Consider the following 18,246-nt stretch of genomic DNA (forward strand, 5'->3'; position numbering starts at 1 on the left):
TCAGCGCTCCCCCCCACCCCGCTCCATGTGACGGCGCTGCCCAGTTATGTGGCTGGTGCCCGAGCGAGGGGATCAGACTGCAGGATTAACGCCCACGAAGACACACATCTCTGTGCCGGGGTGGGGAGGGGGGGGTCACGCTTTGCACCCCCCCCCCCCCCCAAACTTTTGCCGATGCAATCGCATAAGCTGAGCCATCTGAGCTGCTGCTGCTGCTGGACCAGCTCTCCTTTAAAAACTGCCACCCGGTGAAATATAAACTCGTCCCAAGGCTGCATTGATTTTGTCCGGTTTTTATTGGAAATTAGATAATATTTAAATAGTGCCGAAACATTTCCCTTTAACAGCTCTATATAATACGGAAAGGTATTCTGCGCTACACTGGTTTATAGTGGCCCTTCTTTGTCAAACGTAAATAATTCAATTCAATAAAAAAAAAAATACCCTTTCCAGTTCTCATAACCGTGCAGTGCTTTCCTTTTCCCCCCCCCTTTTTTCCATCAATTATAGGAATAAAAAACCTATAGCTCTTAGCTTAACTAAAAATACTTCCCTTCTCCCCCCGCTCCCCGCTGAAGAATTGTAATTATCCCCTGGGAATTCAATCCCGGTGTGCATCCTCTTTTAAAGGCGAAGGGGAGCCCTACCAATTATTTAACCCCTCAGTAATGCACTTGTGAAATGTCACCCGGAGTGCCAGCCTGGAAAACCGTCTCAGGCTGACCCTCCGTCACGTGGCTCCCTTACAGTACGAGGCCCGGTGATGCCATTTGCTAATTAGCAGCTCGCCCCCTCATCTCCAGCAGCGAGGAGACAGGGTTATTTTTAGCAATCACCCTTGAGGTTGCTGGTTTGTGGGCTGTAAAGGTGGCAGGGTTTCCCCCGCACCCCGCCTTTACCCTAAAATATGAGAGCCCCTTTGGCAAAGGACGGCACCGAGGATCTCTGCCGGACGCGGTGCCTGCGCCGCCCTGGGCTGCAAAAGGCTCTCGGTGAGCGGCGCGAGCGGGCGCAGACACGAAGCTCTCAGCTCGGTTTGCCTTAGATTTGGGGACGTGGGGGGCTTGAGTTCCTCTCCGCATTTTTTTTTCTCTTCCTCTTGTTACCCCTTTCTCTTAGAAGGCATAGGGCCGAACGCATACGGCAAAGCCGTAGCTTCTGGGTAGTGATGGTTCGAGGGTTATGCCCAGGAAGGTTTAACTCAACAGGAGCAGCGCAAGGGCTGGTCCCTCCCCGTATGAAAGCCGGCTTTGCCGCATAACACCTCCTTTTTAATGCCCACCTCAAACTTTGATACCCCAAGGCTGCAATCTAAGCACCAGCCCTGCATATGGCGGCTATAAAAACCACCAGCCCTGCTCTAGTTACCCCTGGGAGGACTTCGGAGCGGAGCAGCAGCCAGCGATGAAGGAGATGGTGAAAAGAAACCTGCACAACAAACCCTCTTCTGAAAAGCAAGGGACAGTTTTCTTTTGTGAAGGTTGTGTGCAACGGGGAAGGGCAGGAGAGCAGCCGTCCTGGGGGACTCGTCCAGGAGATGCCACCAACCTTCACACCATCTCTCAGAACACAAACCCGAGAGGCATCTCTCCAGTGCTCAGGAAAAAAAGTTCGTTCCTGCGATTAAAGTTTCAAAACTGGGATTAAAGTTTCAGCAGGGGATTGGGCTCCACCGGTTGTATAATGGCACCAGAGCATCGTTTTCATTTTCAGTTTGCCTGGGCCTGGTGACAAAAAGAGGAGGAAAGGAGGCATGTGAAAAAATGTCATCCTATATAACGGAGTAGGATAGAAGGGCAGAGCAAATATCTTGTTTGACCGAAGCGGCTCGTAGGGCAGCACGAGGTGGGAATGGCTCTGCGCACCCCAAAAAATGCTACCGAGGTCACGCAGGCGTTTTTGTCGGTGAGCTGAGGCAGGGGAAGGTTTAGCATCCCCACGGCACGGGTTTGCTCTCAGTTTAGCCAGCGCTGCAGTCGATGCTCTCCCACGGCTGCCGGGGCAGGGGGGTGCAAGGTGGGTGACCCCCCCACTTGCCAGGTGCCCTGTGGCCAGTGGGTCCCATCGAGGCATCCCTGGGGGGGGGGGTGGGTGTTGTGGTCCCGGGGAGGAGGAGAGAGGGTGCGATTGCAGAGGAAGAGGAGGAGGAAAGGGAAGGAGGAAGGTGGAAGGGATTAGAGGCTCCTTGTAGGGTCCGTAATGCAGGACGCCCTCCTGGGATGGGAGACGTGTGACGTGCCGCGTGTCAATGCCACCGCTCGCAGGCTGGCCACCTAAAAAGGGACTTAGAAATGATTATAGGGTGAGGATCCAGCGCTGGGTACCTCAGGACTCAAACCCCAGTCCTTTTCCCCAAACTCATGAAAACTGAAGCAGATTCACCCCATTCGCCAGCCGGATCTCCACCAGGAGCATCCCTGCCGTCCAACGGGCTTTTCTTTTTGCCAAAATGCGACGGGAGGTAGAAACAGAGGAGCTGGATGGCACCACGAGCTTCAACAAGCCCTTCGCTCGGTTTCATGCCGTCCCGTGCCAGTTCACTCCTGAGCAAAGTTAGCTTTTGACACCTGCAAGTGTAACGTAATTGTCGAAGAAAGGTATTTATGGATCGGAAGATGTGTTTCCCAAGTGCACCCTAACTAGAAAGTTATGGAGATAATTGCTTGCCCTCTGGGACGCAGGAGAACAAACTCAACTATCCCTCGTTGGCTGTATCCATTTCTGGGGGATTGATTTATTCCTTAGCAGTGGACACATCTGAACTTCGCTTGTCAGCGTTAATTAGTGGGGACTCGGCCCGATTCATTACGGCTACGACCTCTCTCCTTGGAGCAGCTGCACTTTAACAAGAGAACCATCTGGTTTGCCTGCTCGGCTCTGCCTTCATTCCTGCCCTCTCCCCCCCTCCTTTCCCATCACTTGCGGGGTACGGGCTGGAAACGCCGCCTCGGAAATTACAGGTTGCTGCCGCGGTGGGATGAGGCAGCCGGTTTTCGGGGCCCGGCCGCGGCACCTGGACCATCCGTCACGCCGGCAGCACCCGGCGGGGCGAGCTGTCAGCACGTTGCCCCCGCCGCCGCATCCCCTGCCCTCCTCGAGCCGCGACGCCGAGGAGTTTCCCCGCCAAACGTGGAGGGTGGCTCGGGCGGGCAACATGGGGGGCCGGGGATTTGGGCTGCCCCCGCCAGCAAGGAGCTTCGTTAGCAGGCGGGGGGTGATGTGTTGCCTGCCCGCGGAGGGGTGGCACGTCACCGGTGGGTTGGGGGCATCCCAGAATTGGGAGCTTTATCTCGGCGAGGGAGCGGGGATGGCTTTGTAAGGCTATAAAATGAAATGCTGGCTCAGGGCAGGACCCTGCTCAAGGGGCTCAGCGATGGAGGCATCTCCTGGGTGGGCTGGAGAAGGCGACGTAAGGATGGGGCAGGTTTTTGGGCCGGGAGGTGGCACCACGGTGTGCCCGGCCCCTCCAGCTCGCTCCGACGGGAGAGGAGGGGTTGCTCCCCGCTGGGTGTTTTCAGGCTGACGTGGGTGGTGGGATATGGGGGGCCACCACGCCAGCGCAGGCTTCCATCAGGCTTTGAAACGACGCTGCCGAGACCTCAAATTTCAGGCTGGCCTGACGCATTTTAGCATTTCTCCCTGCCCATCACCCCCTCCCAAAGGGCGCTGCTGTGAGAGGCTTTTGGGGAGCTGTCTGAGCAGCGGCATTTGGGATGGAGCCGTCTGAGTGGCCCTTTAATTAAAGCAATTATGGGTGTAACTTAGTCAAACTTCGTGCTAGGTGGGGCTGTTGGCTTTGCTGGCCAAAGGGCTCATTTGCATGATTTCCATCTCCTCCTGCTAATCCTCCAGTCTATTCACCGCTCCAATTACGCCTAACGAGAGGACAGGATTGCACCCAACCCTTAACCTCTCATCAAGCTTTCACTAGGGCTTGGCCCATCATGCTGTATCCAGTCTTAATGGCTGATGCCTAGATTTTTCCCTGGCTCTCCAAATAGCCTTTCTTGGTGTTTTTCCTCTTGTTTCAGCCCCTTCTCTTTCCCCTCCATCTTTTTTTCTTCCTGGAGTTTGATCCTGAGTTATTTTCACTCCGAAAGCAAAAGTCCCACTCCCTTAAGGAGCCCTTGGGTGGGCAGGGACGGTGGCTTCTCCTTGTATGACTCAGGATACCAGGAGCTGGGACAAATAACGATGTGCCTGGAATTGAAAACCAGCACCTCTGGTCCTCTTCTGTATGAGTTTATTGCCCTGAAATGTGGATGGAAACGCTGCTGGAGGTGGCTGGAGCCGGCTGATTTGATCCCAGACCTGAACCGCTTTCATCTGGGAGAACTGGGAAAACCCCCAACCCATCCAAGATCAACCCTCTCCCACCGGATCGTGCTGTGGCTCCAGGGCAGGACAGCGGCTGGATGGAGAGGGATGGAGACCCACGGCACAGGGGAGGAGGAGGGACTGCAAGTGGAGGAGGTCCTGTACCTTCCCCCCCACAAAATGTCGGTCCCTGCCCCATGTGGCAGCTCCACGCGTGGCCGTTCATCACAGAGCCTTTCCTTCTTTTCATGAGCAGGTCAACGGAGCAGCAAGGACCTTGCAGAGATCCTCACACCCCCTTGTCCCATGCACTCAGGAGCTGTATGCTCACTGCTGTCATCAAAATGATTTCTGCTCCCAAAGGGCACTTTTGGAAGGAAACCTCTAGAAAAGAAGGCACTACCCAATGCCAGGCCCAGCTGAGATGCTGTGACAGCCTGATGTGGGCGTCGGGACCTCACCCTGGACACCTGCAAGAGAGAACGGTGGAGGAGGACCAGCTGAGGTCCCTGCTTGCCCCGCGTTGGCTTTGCTAACGGCCCCTTGCAGCTGCGGAGGGGTTTCTCCTGCTGTGAGGGCAGCAGGTGGTCTGGGTTTCCCATTTGCAGGTCATCCACCGAGCCAGATAAAAGCCTCAGCCCCTCAGTTCCTCAGGGTTTGGTGGCTGGCTGTGGGCTTTGGATGCTTTCTTGGGCGATGATGGGCAAAGCAGCACTTGCAAGTCCTTTTTCCTTCCTGGTGGCTGCATGCTAGCTGTGTCCGTGCAGAAGCTGTGACCCTTCAAGGGAAAGAAGGTGAGTTCCTTGTGTTTGCTTTTTTTGTGATGCTGGTATCTGGCTCTCCTCTGCAGGTCCTCCTTGTTCCAGTTCCTTGCTCTCTGGTGCTTATTTTGGGCTTTGGTGCTGCTGTTGCCTGTGCTGTGAGATGTCCCTCACCCCTTCCCAGTGTTTGCATTAATCCTTGCCTTGCTGCTGGTTGCCTTTTTGCTGTTGGGGAAACTGAGGAGGGTAGAAGCCTAAAGTAAGGGAGCTGGAAGAGGACATTAGGCAATGCCCTTTACCTTGCTGCTGGCTTGCAGCTGCCCTCCTGAGAAGCAACCAGCCTTATTTCATGCTTCTCTTCCCCTTTGCTTCTGGGTGCACTTACCCGTTGTGTTAACAATGACTTTCTTGCTAGTCTGAGCAAAATAAAGCACGGATACTTTTAAGGAGAGGGGCGTCCCACCTATGGGAAACTGTGCAGTGTTGGTGGTGTTCAAAGTAGCGCAGAGGAGATGAGGGATGCCTTTAGCCTTTTGTCAGAGGAGTAGGAAAATGGGAAAGGGTGTGGAGTTTGCATTTCCCATCCTTTGGCCTTACGGCTGCTGGGCAGGTGGGAGCAGAGCCTGGCAGTGCCCTGCCCTGGGGATGGCACCTGGTTTGGGGGGGTCCGGGAGCGGGGTGCTGACCCTCTCCCTGCTCCCATGCTGGCACATCCCCTATTATTTCCCACCCCCTCCGCCAAGGAAGGGGACTCCAGCCGAGGGCTGTAACACCAAAGGCCAACCAAGGCTGCGTTCGGTGCTTTTGCAGGAGGCAACGGCACGCAGAAATGGGCTGGTGCTTGTTTGCTCTGCAAAAGAAATGGCCCCTCTTCCGCAGCATCCTCCCAGGGTAGCGGCGTTTCAGCACGGAGCTCGGGAATTAGCCGGGGCTGCATTGGCACTGTGCCTTTGATTGCACCGCGGCGGCTTCTGAAAAGCATCGTCGGCCAGGGGCATCCCAGGGCAGCGAGCCGGGGGTCCGGCGGGAGAAACCTCCTCTCCTTGGAAGAGGACAGCCCCACGGATGCCGTGCGAAGCTGAACAAGAGCCCTAAATGATTTGGGGATTTTATGCAGCTTGTTATCTTAGGTGTAGGTTTTGGTGGTTTTTTTTTTTTTTTTTTTTGAAATCCCAGCAAGAAATAATCCTCTTTTTCTGGTCGGAATAGAAATGGCTTGATGCCACGAGGCAAAAAATAAAAGGAAGCTCTACCCGGTGCTGTGATGATTTGCAAGGCTAGTGAGAGACTACATAAGGCGTTTTCAAATAGACTCCAATATTTTCAGTGCTTAAAGAGGGCCCGCCTACGTGACACCTTTTTTGAAGCCCTGATTTACAATGGACCCAGGCTGAGCGCATTATAATTTGCTGCGTGAAGTTCCAAAGTCGCAGTACTTTCAATAATGAGGAGAGAAACCCTAATATGATGAGACTTTTTTTTTGGGGGGGTATTGTGTTTAATGAAAAGCTAAAAATGTGCTAATTTGTAAGTCCTGTTGTGGTAGTGGCATTGGAGGCTTTTGAAATGCATTACTGACTTAGGAAGTATTAAGAAAAAAATGACATTTTGCTACTAGCAGAAAAGTCAATTATAACGTTTCCACACTTTAGAAAATTGCTGATGCAGGATGGGAGTTAATAGAACAGTCAGCTTCACTTTGTATTACCGGATTTTGGCGGGGGGGGGAGGTTTTTGCTGAGAAATGGCGGGTTGTTTTTTAATTCTGATGGCAACTTAAACAATAAGCTACGACAACAGGCGTCGCGTGGTTGGGATTCGTCTCTGGCCAGGGCGTGCTGGAAGGAGATGTATTCCCTTGGGCCGCTCCCACCTGGAGTCGGACCGTTTGCCAGCGTGGCGTGATGCAGGCTGCCCAGGACTGGGGTGAATTATCATAAATAAAGATTTAGCAGCATTTTGCAGTTGGGCTGATCCCTCCCTGATGGTGGAGGAGCACGTGCCAAAGCACCGAGTCCGGTGCAATCTGTTCCCAGCGCTTTGCGAAAGAGCCCTGTAAATTTATTAAAAAACATTTCAACCAAGAAACTGGAGCAAATAGCTGTCCTTACCCACCGTGCTCTCGATGGAGCTTTTTTTCCATCTCCTGGAGAAGAAAACAGCAGTAAACTTTTCCTAAGCTCCTGGGGAACGGAGGGGGTGGGAGCTCGGGGAGACTCGCTGTGGTTGCCAGAGAGCTTCAGCGCTGGTTGTAAAAATCCCGATGCTGGAGGAGTCGGCTTTCAGGAAGGCAGCGGCACTCCCAATAACCCTATCTCTAAATCAGTACAGGCTAGCAAGGCAAAATAGCTCATGCAAAATTGGCAGGGATCGGAGACAAGGGCTGGCACCGCTTTTAACAGGAGTTACAGCGTCTGATTAAAGGGTTTTGGCCACAGCGGCATAACCCGAGCGCCTGACATAAGCCAGGGACCTAATAATACCCGAGGCACATTGCGAAAGCATGACTTCATGGCGGCGGCTGCTGCCTTTTACCTCGCGAGGGCCGTTTTCCTTCCCTCCCTCGCTGCGAGGACGTAGCCCTCCCGCCTGGCTGCGCGGGACCGGGGCTGCCTTCGCTCAGCTGCATCCCCCAGGAGCTCGCTGCCAGGAGGCAGATGCATCTCCTGCATGGATGCCACCAGGGCTGGTGCCTGGGGTCTGCAAAGAGACTGGGGGGGGGAAAGGAGCTCTTCCCTGGGTGGTTGGTGGGTGCTGTAGAGCAGCGTGGAGGTGATGCCTCGTGACTTAAGGCTCCGCTTGGTTTTGGTTTCTTACTCATCCTCTTCCAAGCTGTCCTGGTTTCAGCTAGGACAGAGTTAATTTCCTTCCTAGTAGCTGGTATAGTGCTGTGTTTTGGATTTAGTATGAGAATAATGTTGATAACACCCTGATGTTTTTAGTTGTTGCTAAGTAGTGTTGATACTAAGTCAAGGATTTTTCAGCTTCTCGTGCCCAGCCAGCAAGAAGGCTGGAGGGGCACAAGGAGCTGGGAGGGGACACAGCCAGGACAGCTGACCCAAACTGGCCAAAGGGCTATTCCCTACCATATGACATCATGCCCAGTATATAAACTGGGAGAGTTGGCTGGGAGGGGGGGATCATGGCTCGGGAACTAACTGGGCATCGGTCAACGAGTGGCGAGCAATTGCATTGTGCACCACTTGCTTTGTATAGTTTAATTCTTTTAGTATTACTATTGTCATATTATTATCATCATTGTCATTGTTTTTCATTCCTTTCTGTCCTATTAAACTGCCTTTATCTCAACTCATGAGGTTTTTTTTTCCTGATTCTCTCCCCCATCCCAGGGGTGGGGGGGCAGCGAGCGAGCGGCTGCGGGGTGCTTAGCTGCCGGCTGGGGTTAAACCATGCCACCAAGGAAAATGGATGGTATGGAGCACTTCAAGCTATGGTAAGCTGCTTGTGTTTCTCAGGCTTATTGATAGGGTTTAAATCAGTTGGCAGACATCTCATCTGAGGCAGGGTATCCATAACACACCTGAAATCCTGATTATGGCACTTTTTTTTTTGGCCTTGTGGCAAATTGGTAGCAGCTTATTTCCAACTGAAGCAGGTCTGTCAGCTGCAGCTTGAGTCTCTGCTCTGGCTGGTTTGGCTGCCGCCCAGTTGATGGGGATTGGGGGTTATTGGTATTTTGGGGAGGTGAAGGGGATGTGGGGGAATTTGTACAAGAGGGAGGTGGGCAAGAATGGCTCCCAGGTGCTTCCCCTGCCTTGGATGGAGGCTGAGTGCTGGGGCTGTGCTCCTTGCCCACCACCCAGGACCCTGCAACGCTGGCACCGAAACCTGGGCTCCTGCTCCGAACACGGCCTCCGGGGCGAGATTTAAAGCACGTTAAAATCCGCAGGGCAGGGTTATGCCAAGACTTTGTTGCCTCTGGGAGAGTGAAGTCACACTTTTGCTCCCTCTTTCTCAGCTGTTCCTCCCCAAGTGTTTCAAAGTGGGGGGGGGTCCCGCTTGGTGTGGTTAAAGCAGAAAGATGGGGAGCGAGCACAAACACTTTTAAGAAGTCATGTCATATGTAGTTCTCCTGGGTTTGGAGGAAGCAATTAAGCCAATTAATTTATTGGTAAATTATCTTATGATGAAGTACAAAATAACTGCAATGAAACGCTGACACTCACATTAATACCAAATTAGTTACTGTATTATGACTGTTCTTACAATGAATGCCCAGTAATTTAATAGTAATGGGACATTTAAATAATTTAGCCGATAATTCTCTAGATCACTTACATATATAAATGAGCATGACAGCTTCTTTTCTCAACTTTGCTGGTGCTGCTGGATTACCTCCCACCGCCGCACCAGGAGGCAAAGCAGCCTGGCATGCCTCTCCGCCGGCCCCCAAAGCTCACCTCGTGCTGGAAACTAAGTAGGGGACGGGGCGTAGCAAAGGGGATTTTCCTCCCTCATCAGATTTTCTGGGATTGCTGTGGCTGGAAAGCAGAGTGCAATTGCCCTGTGGCTGGGCTTAGCAAAGCCACAATCCTCTTTTTTTCTATTTTTTTCTTTTTTTTTCCTCTATGGTGAAAGGTCTCTGGGTAGAGGTGCTCTGCCCAGGCCTGGTGGAGCATCTCTAGCGGCGTTCCTTGTGAGAGCACTATTAGCCTCACAGCGGGATGGGCGTTGGAGATGCAGCCAGGGCCGCTTAATTGAATAGTTCAGCCCTTGATACCGAAATTACTGCGTGTTGGCTCTGCTTGATGCAACGGCTTCATTTTCAAGTAGCTGCACTTTCTGTAATAATAATTATAAGTAGCATTAGAATTGCTCCTCGTTCTTCCCACCCCCCTGCAAGAGGACTCTCTAAAGGAGAGCGAGGGCTTGGCAGCTACGCAGGGCAGGGCTTGTCTGTTTTATTGCCTCTTTGTCACCCCCGCCCTGCACCCACAGAGCTGTTTGTAGCTACACCAGTTGTGGCTTCCAGATCCCCATGGGTAAAAAAAAAAATGCAGTTTACACAGAAAGCAGCCACCATTGCAAGCTAAATCTAAAGGATAAATTGCCCCAGAGCTTTTTTTCCCCTCATAAACTGGTGAATACTGGAGAAAAACCTACAGGCTTCTGCCCTGTCAAGCACGCCCGGGACGGTGAGAGGTTCACGCGTCCCTTCTGCGTGGGGTCAGAGTCGTGCCCTGGAGATGGATGTTGCCAGTCAGCGTGTTACTTTGCTATTGAGATTGCATTGAACCTGCTGAAATATTAGTTAATGGGCTTGCTTACGTCCAACCTAAATGCGGTCTTTTCATCACATCACGTTCTGCTGTCAAACCTGTTGTGGAGAGGAGTATTCCACTGTCGGCAAGATTGAGGACAGAATTATCCAAATTAGTTTTCTTGCAGACGAGAGCGGAGATGAGGTTTTTAACACAAACCCTGCCACCTCTTTGGAGAGTCTGGCTCTCCTCACCGAGGATGAAGTTGAAGAGTACCTTTTGTTTAATTGGGATGTGCTGCCAAATTTGTGAAGCCAGCAGCCTGCCGCAAGCAAGCGTCTGCAAAGAAAGAATAAAGAAAGGAAAGCTAAAGTTTTTAGCTGCTCTGTTGCAAGCGATTAAATCCGGGGGCTGAGAGCTCTTACTCGTGGGGTCCCTTGTGCGGGTCACGATGAGGCTCCAGCAGCCCGATTACTGCTGGGGTGGCTGGGGGAAGAACTTGTGTACCCCAGAAATGTCCTGAGGTGTTGCACAGGGAAGATCTAGCAAGCATGTCATCTCCTGTCGTTTGGATCCCTTGGCAGGGCTGGAGATGCAGCCTCGAGGTCGGAAGGCTGAAATCCAGGGAAGCCTTGTACCGGGCAGCAAAACGTAGCCAAAGAGGACCACAAAAAGCCTGAGCTGGGGTGGCTCTATGCTCTGTGCTACGATAGCACGGCAGCCTATTCTTCCCTCACGGACAAAACTCACTTTATAAATCGGAGTCATCCAGTTCCCTCTGCTGTGCTCAACGGTACGATTGCTTGAATCGTTTTCTGTGCAGTTAGGTGCCTGTAGGAATCTTTCCGGGTTTTTCTTCAGACATTGCAGTTTCCAGGAGCATCTTTTTCCATGGGATTTCTTCTTAGGAGCAGGAGAAGCTCAATACCATCCACTTCCCAGCAAGCTTTGTTAGAGCAGCTTCTCAAGCAAGTTTTTGGATGGGCTTTTGTCTTTCTGCAGGGTTTCTGTCCTAAAGCATGTTGTGTACTGACCATCCAGGTAAAAGCGCATTTTCCGCAAGTCGCTTGCCACCATATTTTCGATGAAGTAGCTCTGTGCTAGCAGGGGGAGTGAGGGGTTGGGATAGTACAAAGATGCAGAAATGCTGGAAACCTGATCATTCCCTTTTATGTAGAAGGCGTATCAGTAAGATCTGAATGAGCAGTGCTATACTCGGAGTGAATTGTGACCGGCAGAGTACCTGTGATGTGCTGTCCTCAGCCTGCCCTCCCCCAAAGGCAGGTTGGCCTGGACCATTTGGTTGGCCATGGACCATTTGGTCCATGCTGGAGGAAACCTGTAGCAGCTCCCTACAGCAGTGCAGCCCTCTGTCTACCTCCCAGCCTGTCTATAGTGAAGGTGTAGGGAGGTCCTGTGGCTCCCTGGGGACGGTGTGCCTGGCGTTTCCAGTGAAATAGGTATTGTGAGTTACCTGTCGTCAAGTCAAAGCAGGTATGCTGCAGTTAGAGGTGAAAACAGGTATTTGTGACTCTTATTTGTAGAAGACCCCGGTGAATTGAGATCCTGTACTTGACGTAAAGGCGGTGCTGGCTCCATCAGTGTCACGTAGGATGTCCCAAAGTTGTAACGTGTTCTAACCACTGTTTATAAATACCTTGTCCCCAAAATTGCTGATTTGTGAGCAGACAAGATCGCCTATCAACTGAAAGACTATCAAATGCTATCATGGGCTACTCGGTGCTCTGTGTTTCTGAGAAGGTTTAGTTCCCTGCGCTTGCTACTTGTGACACTTGGACGTTAGGTCTAATGCACCCTATTGGGTAGGAGACGCTACATCAAACCACAAGACCAGGAAATCTCTGCCTCCAAGTGTCTTGGGTCCTTCTGCACAGAAGTCATTCCTGCCGCAGAGCTGCACGTTTTGCTGCTCAAGCATGCAGAACTAGCCACCGTGATCCCACAGGCTACATCTGTACACGGCTTCGTGCGTGGGGGGCTGGATGCGATGGGGCAGGCTTTCACCAGCGGGCTGCTTAAACCGAGCTTGCGGGACTGGATTTAGAAGAAGCTGAAGCAGGTCTAGGTGGATTGGGTTTAACGCAGCATGAAACAACCTTTTTAGAAAGCTCAACAGGCCTATTCCAGATTGCCATTACCGCTGCTGTTCTGCTACATATGGGGTTTTTTTAAGCAACGGATATATTGCTATTTGTGCAAACAAGGTAATTGGGCATTGTTTTCTATTGCAAAATAGATTCTCAGGACATCCACCAAAATGAACATCACCTGACTGCTTTGCTTTTGCTTTTGTTCTGCTTATTAATGTTTTCTGCTAACATCCACGTATGTGAATTTGTCCATGATAAGGCATCAAAAGGTGAAGCAGCGCTGGTCCTCATGCGGCTGTGTAAATATTCAGCTTGTGGTAGATTGCATTAAGTGTCTTATAATCCACCCCAATTAAAAAGCAGTCTTTATAGCTGTAATAGTTTTATTGAGAACTGTAACACATTAGACCTACAGATATATAAAGCAGTTAGTTTTATAAAGCATATAGGATATTAAAGTAATGAAAGACATTAATGTGACATCAATTTTTAAGGAGAGTTACTTGCTGAAATAAATGAGTATAGCCTAAAAGTTGATGGCATGTTACAGTGCTGAGTAATGAACCCTTCTGCCCCCTAAAATCTCTTAGAATAAATAATGCTTGAGCAAGTCAGCGGTCGTTAACTCTTTATCCTCTGAGAGCTACATGTCACATTGATGTCTCATCTGATTTTTTTTTTTAAACTTTTTAAAATTCACTCAGAACGGAATTCTCTTTCCTGGGATACCTATAACTTGGGGTGCGTTACTCTGATGCGTCTGCTTTCCTAACGTCTCCCCCTTTTCAGTGAAGCAGAGCTGTGGCTGGTATTGCCAGATGCAAAATTCTTGAGGAAGTTAGTTTTTCCCTTTTCTTTTATTTGTTTTTCCTTTTCCTGCTTTCTCACTGTCTGCCAGTGCTCTGATTCGCGCTCTACCCAGCGGTGTCTTGGCATACCAAGCCTGGAGAATCAAAAAGCATGTGTATGTTTTATTAAAACTTAAAAAAAAAAAAGAAAAAAAGAAAAAAGAGAAAGAACACTTAAACTTTTTACTAGTACAATGGAGTGTTCCTTAAAAAAACAACCCAAACCCCTCTTAAAATCCTGGCTGGCTTGTGGAGAAGCAGAAATGAAATCCTCAGATCTCTTGAGAACATTATTATAACAAGAAGTATAGCAATTGCTTGCTTGAACTGTGTCTCATTAACAGGAATACTTAGCTGGGCCATTTGTGTTGCTATAGTTATGGAAATGTTAGAACTTCTATGATCAACCCTATTTCCGAGGTATATAGCTCTTGTCAAAACTCCCTCTGGTCTGAAACTTGGCAATAGACAAAGCCTATACTTCTCATGGCTCTGCAAATCAATCCAGACAGTTTTTATTTCAATGAGAGAGCTTAAGAAGCAAAACAAACCCCGAACATTAAAAACCTGTTTATTGCTTTCAGATGCCTGTTCAGTCCTGTGACTTGTAAATGATTTTGGTATAGCTGCTCGGCAAACTTGCCAAGCTCCTGGACTGTAATGTCAACAAGGCAGTTCTAGGCCATGTGAAAATAATGTAAAGTGAAGGAGAAGGCAATGCTTTAAAGCTAGTAGTGTGTAGGAATTAGTCTTTCCCCATACGTGCATACAGGAACCTTTACCAACAAAGTCCTGCCTGCACCAGAGATTAAAATGCCGCTGGGTGTTGACATGATTGATAAAATGCCTTCCTTCTTAACTGTATTCATCCATGCGCTGCCCCAGGAATGAATGTCTTTCCTCTGACTGCAGACCACTATTTAATGCCACAACTGTGTCCCCTCTGCCCTTCGCTTGGGCCCCTGTCGTCTTCAACCTTCCTACCAATGCGGCATCCTGTAAAGTCTGCCTTTTCCGTACGATCCATCCAAAATGCTGCCTCCAGCTTGAGCCTGGTAAAGCTATGCCTAGGAATTTGCCTTGTCCAGTTTCCCAGTATGTGTTGCAGACAGGCAGCAGCAAGAGAAGTCATTGGGAGAAGAGGTATTGGAAGTGTATAGGGAAGAAAAACCCTTGGTGTTCCTCTCCTGGCCCCAGACGGTCCTTCTTGGTGTCATGCTGCTTAAAGGCTTCCTCTGGGTCCCAGAAGGGGCTGATGACAGGCACCCTATTTGGATCTCTTGTCTTGCAGATTAAATACTGTCAGCACGTAACTGCAGTCTGACAGCTGTCAAATGTCCAGCTGGCTGCTGGGCAGCCCGAACGCTGTGATTTCTGCTCTAATTGCCTGAATTCGCTAAGAACCCCGACTCCACTGATGAAAACATCATGCCACTTCTCGTGCATCCACATCTAGACGGTGTCACGGGAGGTGTTTGGGAGGAACACGTGGGCTCTCAGTGCAGTGGCCTGGGCAATTGAATTTTGCTGTCCTAAAGATGGTCTCAGGCCAAGCTATTCCTGTGTCAGGGAGAACAGACACAGCTGGGACAGGATGGGGCAGGGAGAGGTCTGGAGATGGCTGTTTCTGATCCTTCACATGAGTGGGATGAGAAAGATGAGGAGGTGGTTGTGACTGTTGGCTCAGGGAGGAATGGACTTCCCCAGCAGCAGCTAGCAATCACGCAATGTCTCTGGCCTTCCATGCGTGATAGGCTGTGAGGCCAGAGAAATTCTATTTCCGCCCCTGCCCCAGGTTTGTTGTCCTGGGTGTAATGTTCTCCAGACCTTAAGTGGGAGATGGAAAGAATAACAAACCTTTGCCAACAGCTTGCTGGGAGCCTGGTAGGGCGGAAAGCGCTGTTTGGTGGGTGCAGACTGGGGAGGGCATCTCGCTGCCCAGGCCGAGTCGCCGATAAAGGACTTGGCTGCGTGTGGCAGGAGAGGCCGAGTGACTCGTGATGTCTTCTCTTGTTCTCTTCCCATTTCTTTGTGCGTGTGTTTCAAGGCACAAAACGAACCCGCCTGTTAGCGTGCGATAACGGCTGCTTTTGACTCTTTAGCTAGTGGAACTGCTACGTGGGATTAATGAAGCCAGCTCCTCAGATACGGTTAAAATAAAAGTAGATTCATCACTCACGCACTAGCATCGGAACTGGGGATGTAAGTTACTGACAGTAAGCGACTGACCACAGTTAAGATGTTTGCTCGTTGGAGGAATGATGCCTGCAGTCTTTGGTATGCGTTTTCTTACGTATTACAAGTATTTTGTACCAGTCGCTGCCAGGCAGAACTAGCATGCTAGTTGGACTGCCCTTTGCTCCTCTAGGACTACCGTTATTTCTGCGTAAGGATTTGTATCAATCACACTGGTGCAATAATTTATAATTTCAAAAATGTGGATGTATAATTAGGGCAGAAATTTGAGTAAATTGAAGGAAGAAATCACATTATCACAAATTTTGCATTATTTATATTCATTTTTGGAACACTGGCAGAATATAAATGTCAAACAGGGAGATTCATGTTTCCAGTGAACAGAAATCAAAGATTCATCACAGCGCTAATCTTCACTTTGAATACTGCGTTTTAGCCGCCCCAATTCAGAAAGGACAAAGCAAAGCAAGAGAAAAGGTCCAGCGATGGCAATGATTAGAGGCTCAGGAAGAGGGGCTTCTGTGCGAGAAGAGATGGAGATGCTGGAGTTAATTAATGCACGAGGCCATTTTGACAATCCTCTTCCCCTGTGCCGTATTACAGGTGCTGGGGCAAGGTTCCATGACATTTAAGGGAAACAAATTTAAAACAGATAAAAGGAAATACTTTCTTAAGGGCTGTAATTAATGCAAGGAAATGATTGCCATGGGATGCTGAGGACAGTATCATTTTAGCCGTGTTCAAAATGAAGTGCTGCCTGCAGACTTTGTGCTGTACAAAACAGGCACATTTGTAGTAAGTGGAATAATATTTTCAAGTTAAACTCGCACTAAATACTAGCTCTTGTGTTTCAGGGTACAAATGGATTACTACTTGGAGCTGGGAATGATAGGGGTTTTTTTTTCTTTGCTGCAACACTGAACCATTAGCCTTTCCCTGAGGAAAGATATTGGTTTAGATAGGAAGCATGAGGAAAAAATGAGTAATTTGCCAAATATCACAAATGCTGCCTATGTTGAGTGAGCCAAATGGCTCTAAATGGAAATTGGAAAGTATTCAACAGGGCTGGGAGAAATATGCACTATCATTAGGTCAGCAGTGGAAGAAGACTTGGACAAAGTTGTTAGAAACCGCATCCTGTTTATTGTACGAGGCGCTGTGGGGATTCAAAACCAGAGGGGATTCAAAGAGCAAAATGAAAAGGAAACCTTTCAGCCAGGAGAAGTGGATGGTTTATAAGCAGGTCTGGGTAGAAGTTGGGGGGGGGACGACGGGGTATGGGACTGAGAAAGCTCTTTTGGGGTCTCTTGGCTTCAGCACTGAAGTCCTATCCCATTTGGAGCCCCTGGTGTGGGCTGCCTGCAGCTCCTTGGTACGCAGCAGGGTTTTCCTGTTCGGTGGCCAAGGCTTTTAGTAGCGTTTAGTAGGCTTGAAGTGCCTTAGTCGAGTGTTGTGCCATTTTTCTGGGGTGTCAGTGCCGCTAAGCTGTAGCGTTGCACTCGACTAGCTAGATCAAGTCCAGTTCAGCTGTCCCTAAGCTACACTGAAGTCACTACAGTAAATAGACTGTAGACCTGTACTTAAGCCTGGTAAACCGTTCCCATCAATAGGAAAACTAAAAGCAATACAGTGAAAGTAGAATTAACCACTACATAAAGATAATCCTAGGCTAGGGAAAGAAAGAGTAATTATTACCAAGCTACATGTGGAAAAAGTAGTTGTTTGCAGGGTGATCCATGTATATTTGAGGTACATGTAATGCACTAGGTTTTGCCTTTAGGATTTTATAGCCCTGAGGGTGGGGAGAGGGATGGAGTTTGGGGCAGAAACTAATTTTTTTTTTTTAAACCCTGAAATGAAAACCCTCCTTATAAGAAAATTCTTGTTTGAAATCATTTAAAATAAGGACTCAGAACTTGATCCCTATGTGGAACACCCTGCAGACCCTGCACGTCCAGGTTTTTTGCCTTCTCAAGATAATACAGCCAGGCTTGCTGAACACGTCAGCTCTGAAAGAAAAAGGACCAATGCATTGTACTAATGGCACCTGCATAATTTATCCATGCATGTGAAGGCCACTCTGTTCAACACGAGCTGGGTGCGGGCAGTAAGTTCAGCAAAGCAGCGTGCCAGGCGTGTTGCCTGTGCGGAGTCGCTGCCTGTAATAATGACCGTTCGCCTGGCACGTCCAGCAGCCCGGGCTGCCAAACCTCCCCAAATGGGGGAGATGGGTGTTTGGTGCCGTTGAGCCATACATCATCGTTCAAACAGTGATGTGCCAACCCATCAGCAGAATTACCAGGTCCCTAGATCAAATGTGCCTGGACAAGGAGATGGCAGGGGATGATGAAAGACAGCCAGTTAACATAGCTCTTAGCGTCACCTTAAATGTTTCTTCCTCCTCTTTGTACACCGGGTCCAGTCTGCCCAGAGAAGTCATGAACTCGATAGTCCTCAGTGGCTTCCTGGTCATCTGCAGGAGGCGTAGCTCGCTCAGGACAGTTTGCACCGCCTGGACGATGTGTCCCTGGGTGAAACCATCTGACACCTTTGCTAGGCAGCTTATGTTCAGCAAGCTGGTGATCGCTCCACCATTCTGCAGGATGATGTGTTTCCATAACACTGTTCATCAGGACCCAGAAAGAGACAGAATGTCAAAGACATGCATTGAGGAAAGCAGGAGAAGTATTTTTGCATTTTGAAATTGAAACAGGAAAACAAGGGATATCGGTCAGGAAAGCCAAGATTCAAATTTTTCTTGTTTGCAGTTTCTTTCATCTACAGATTTGCA

General features: G+C 49.6%; 1 protein-coding gene and 1 long non-coding RNA gene across 4 annotated transcripts in view; one reads left to right on the top strand and one right to left on the bottom strand.

The window, feature by feature from the left end:
• The first annotated feature begins 5,022 nt into the window (after positions 1–5,022).
• LOC127018447 (uncharacterized) overlaps positions 5,023–18,246 on the top strand; it is a 76,389-nt gene continuing 63,165 nt past the window's right edge. For all 3 annotated transcript variants that reach the window (XR_007766744.1, XR_007766743.1, XR_007766745.1), the window contains exon 1: positions 5,023–5,111. This is a non-coding gene — a long non-coding RNA (uncharacterized LOC127018447). The remainder of the gene's footprint in view (positions 5,112–18,246) is intronic.
• IQCA1 (IQ motif containing with AAA domain 1) overlaps positions 12,813–18,246 on the bottom strand; it is a 111,186-nt gene continuing 105,752 nt past the window's right edge. Inside the window, exons 18-19 of the mRNA XM_050900057.1 lie at positions 17,839–18,077; positions 12,813–13,354 (exon numbers count right to left, since the gene is read on the bottom strand). Of these exons, the coding sequence (XP_050756014.1) occupies positions 13,250–13,354; positions 17,839–18,077 (344 nt within the window). The 3' untranslated portion in view covers positions 12,813–13,249. The remainder of the gene's footprint in view (positions 13,355–17,838; positions 18,078–18,246) is intronic.

Source organism: Gymnogyps californianus, chromosome 7 (assembly GCF_018139145.2).
Source record: "Gymnogyps californianus isolate 813 chromosome 7, ASM1813914v2, whole genome shotgun sequence".
Lineage (NCBI taxonomy): Eukaryota > Metazoa > Chordata > Aves > Accipitriformes > Cathartidae > Gymnogyps > Gymnogyps californianus.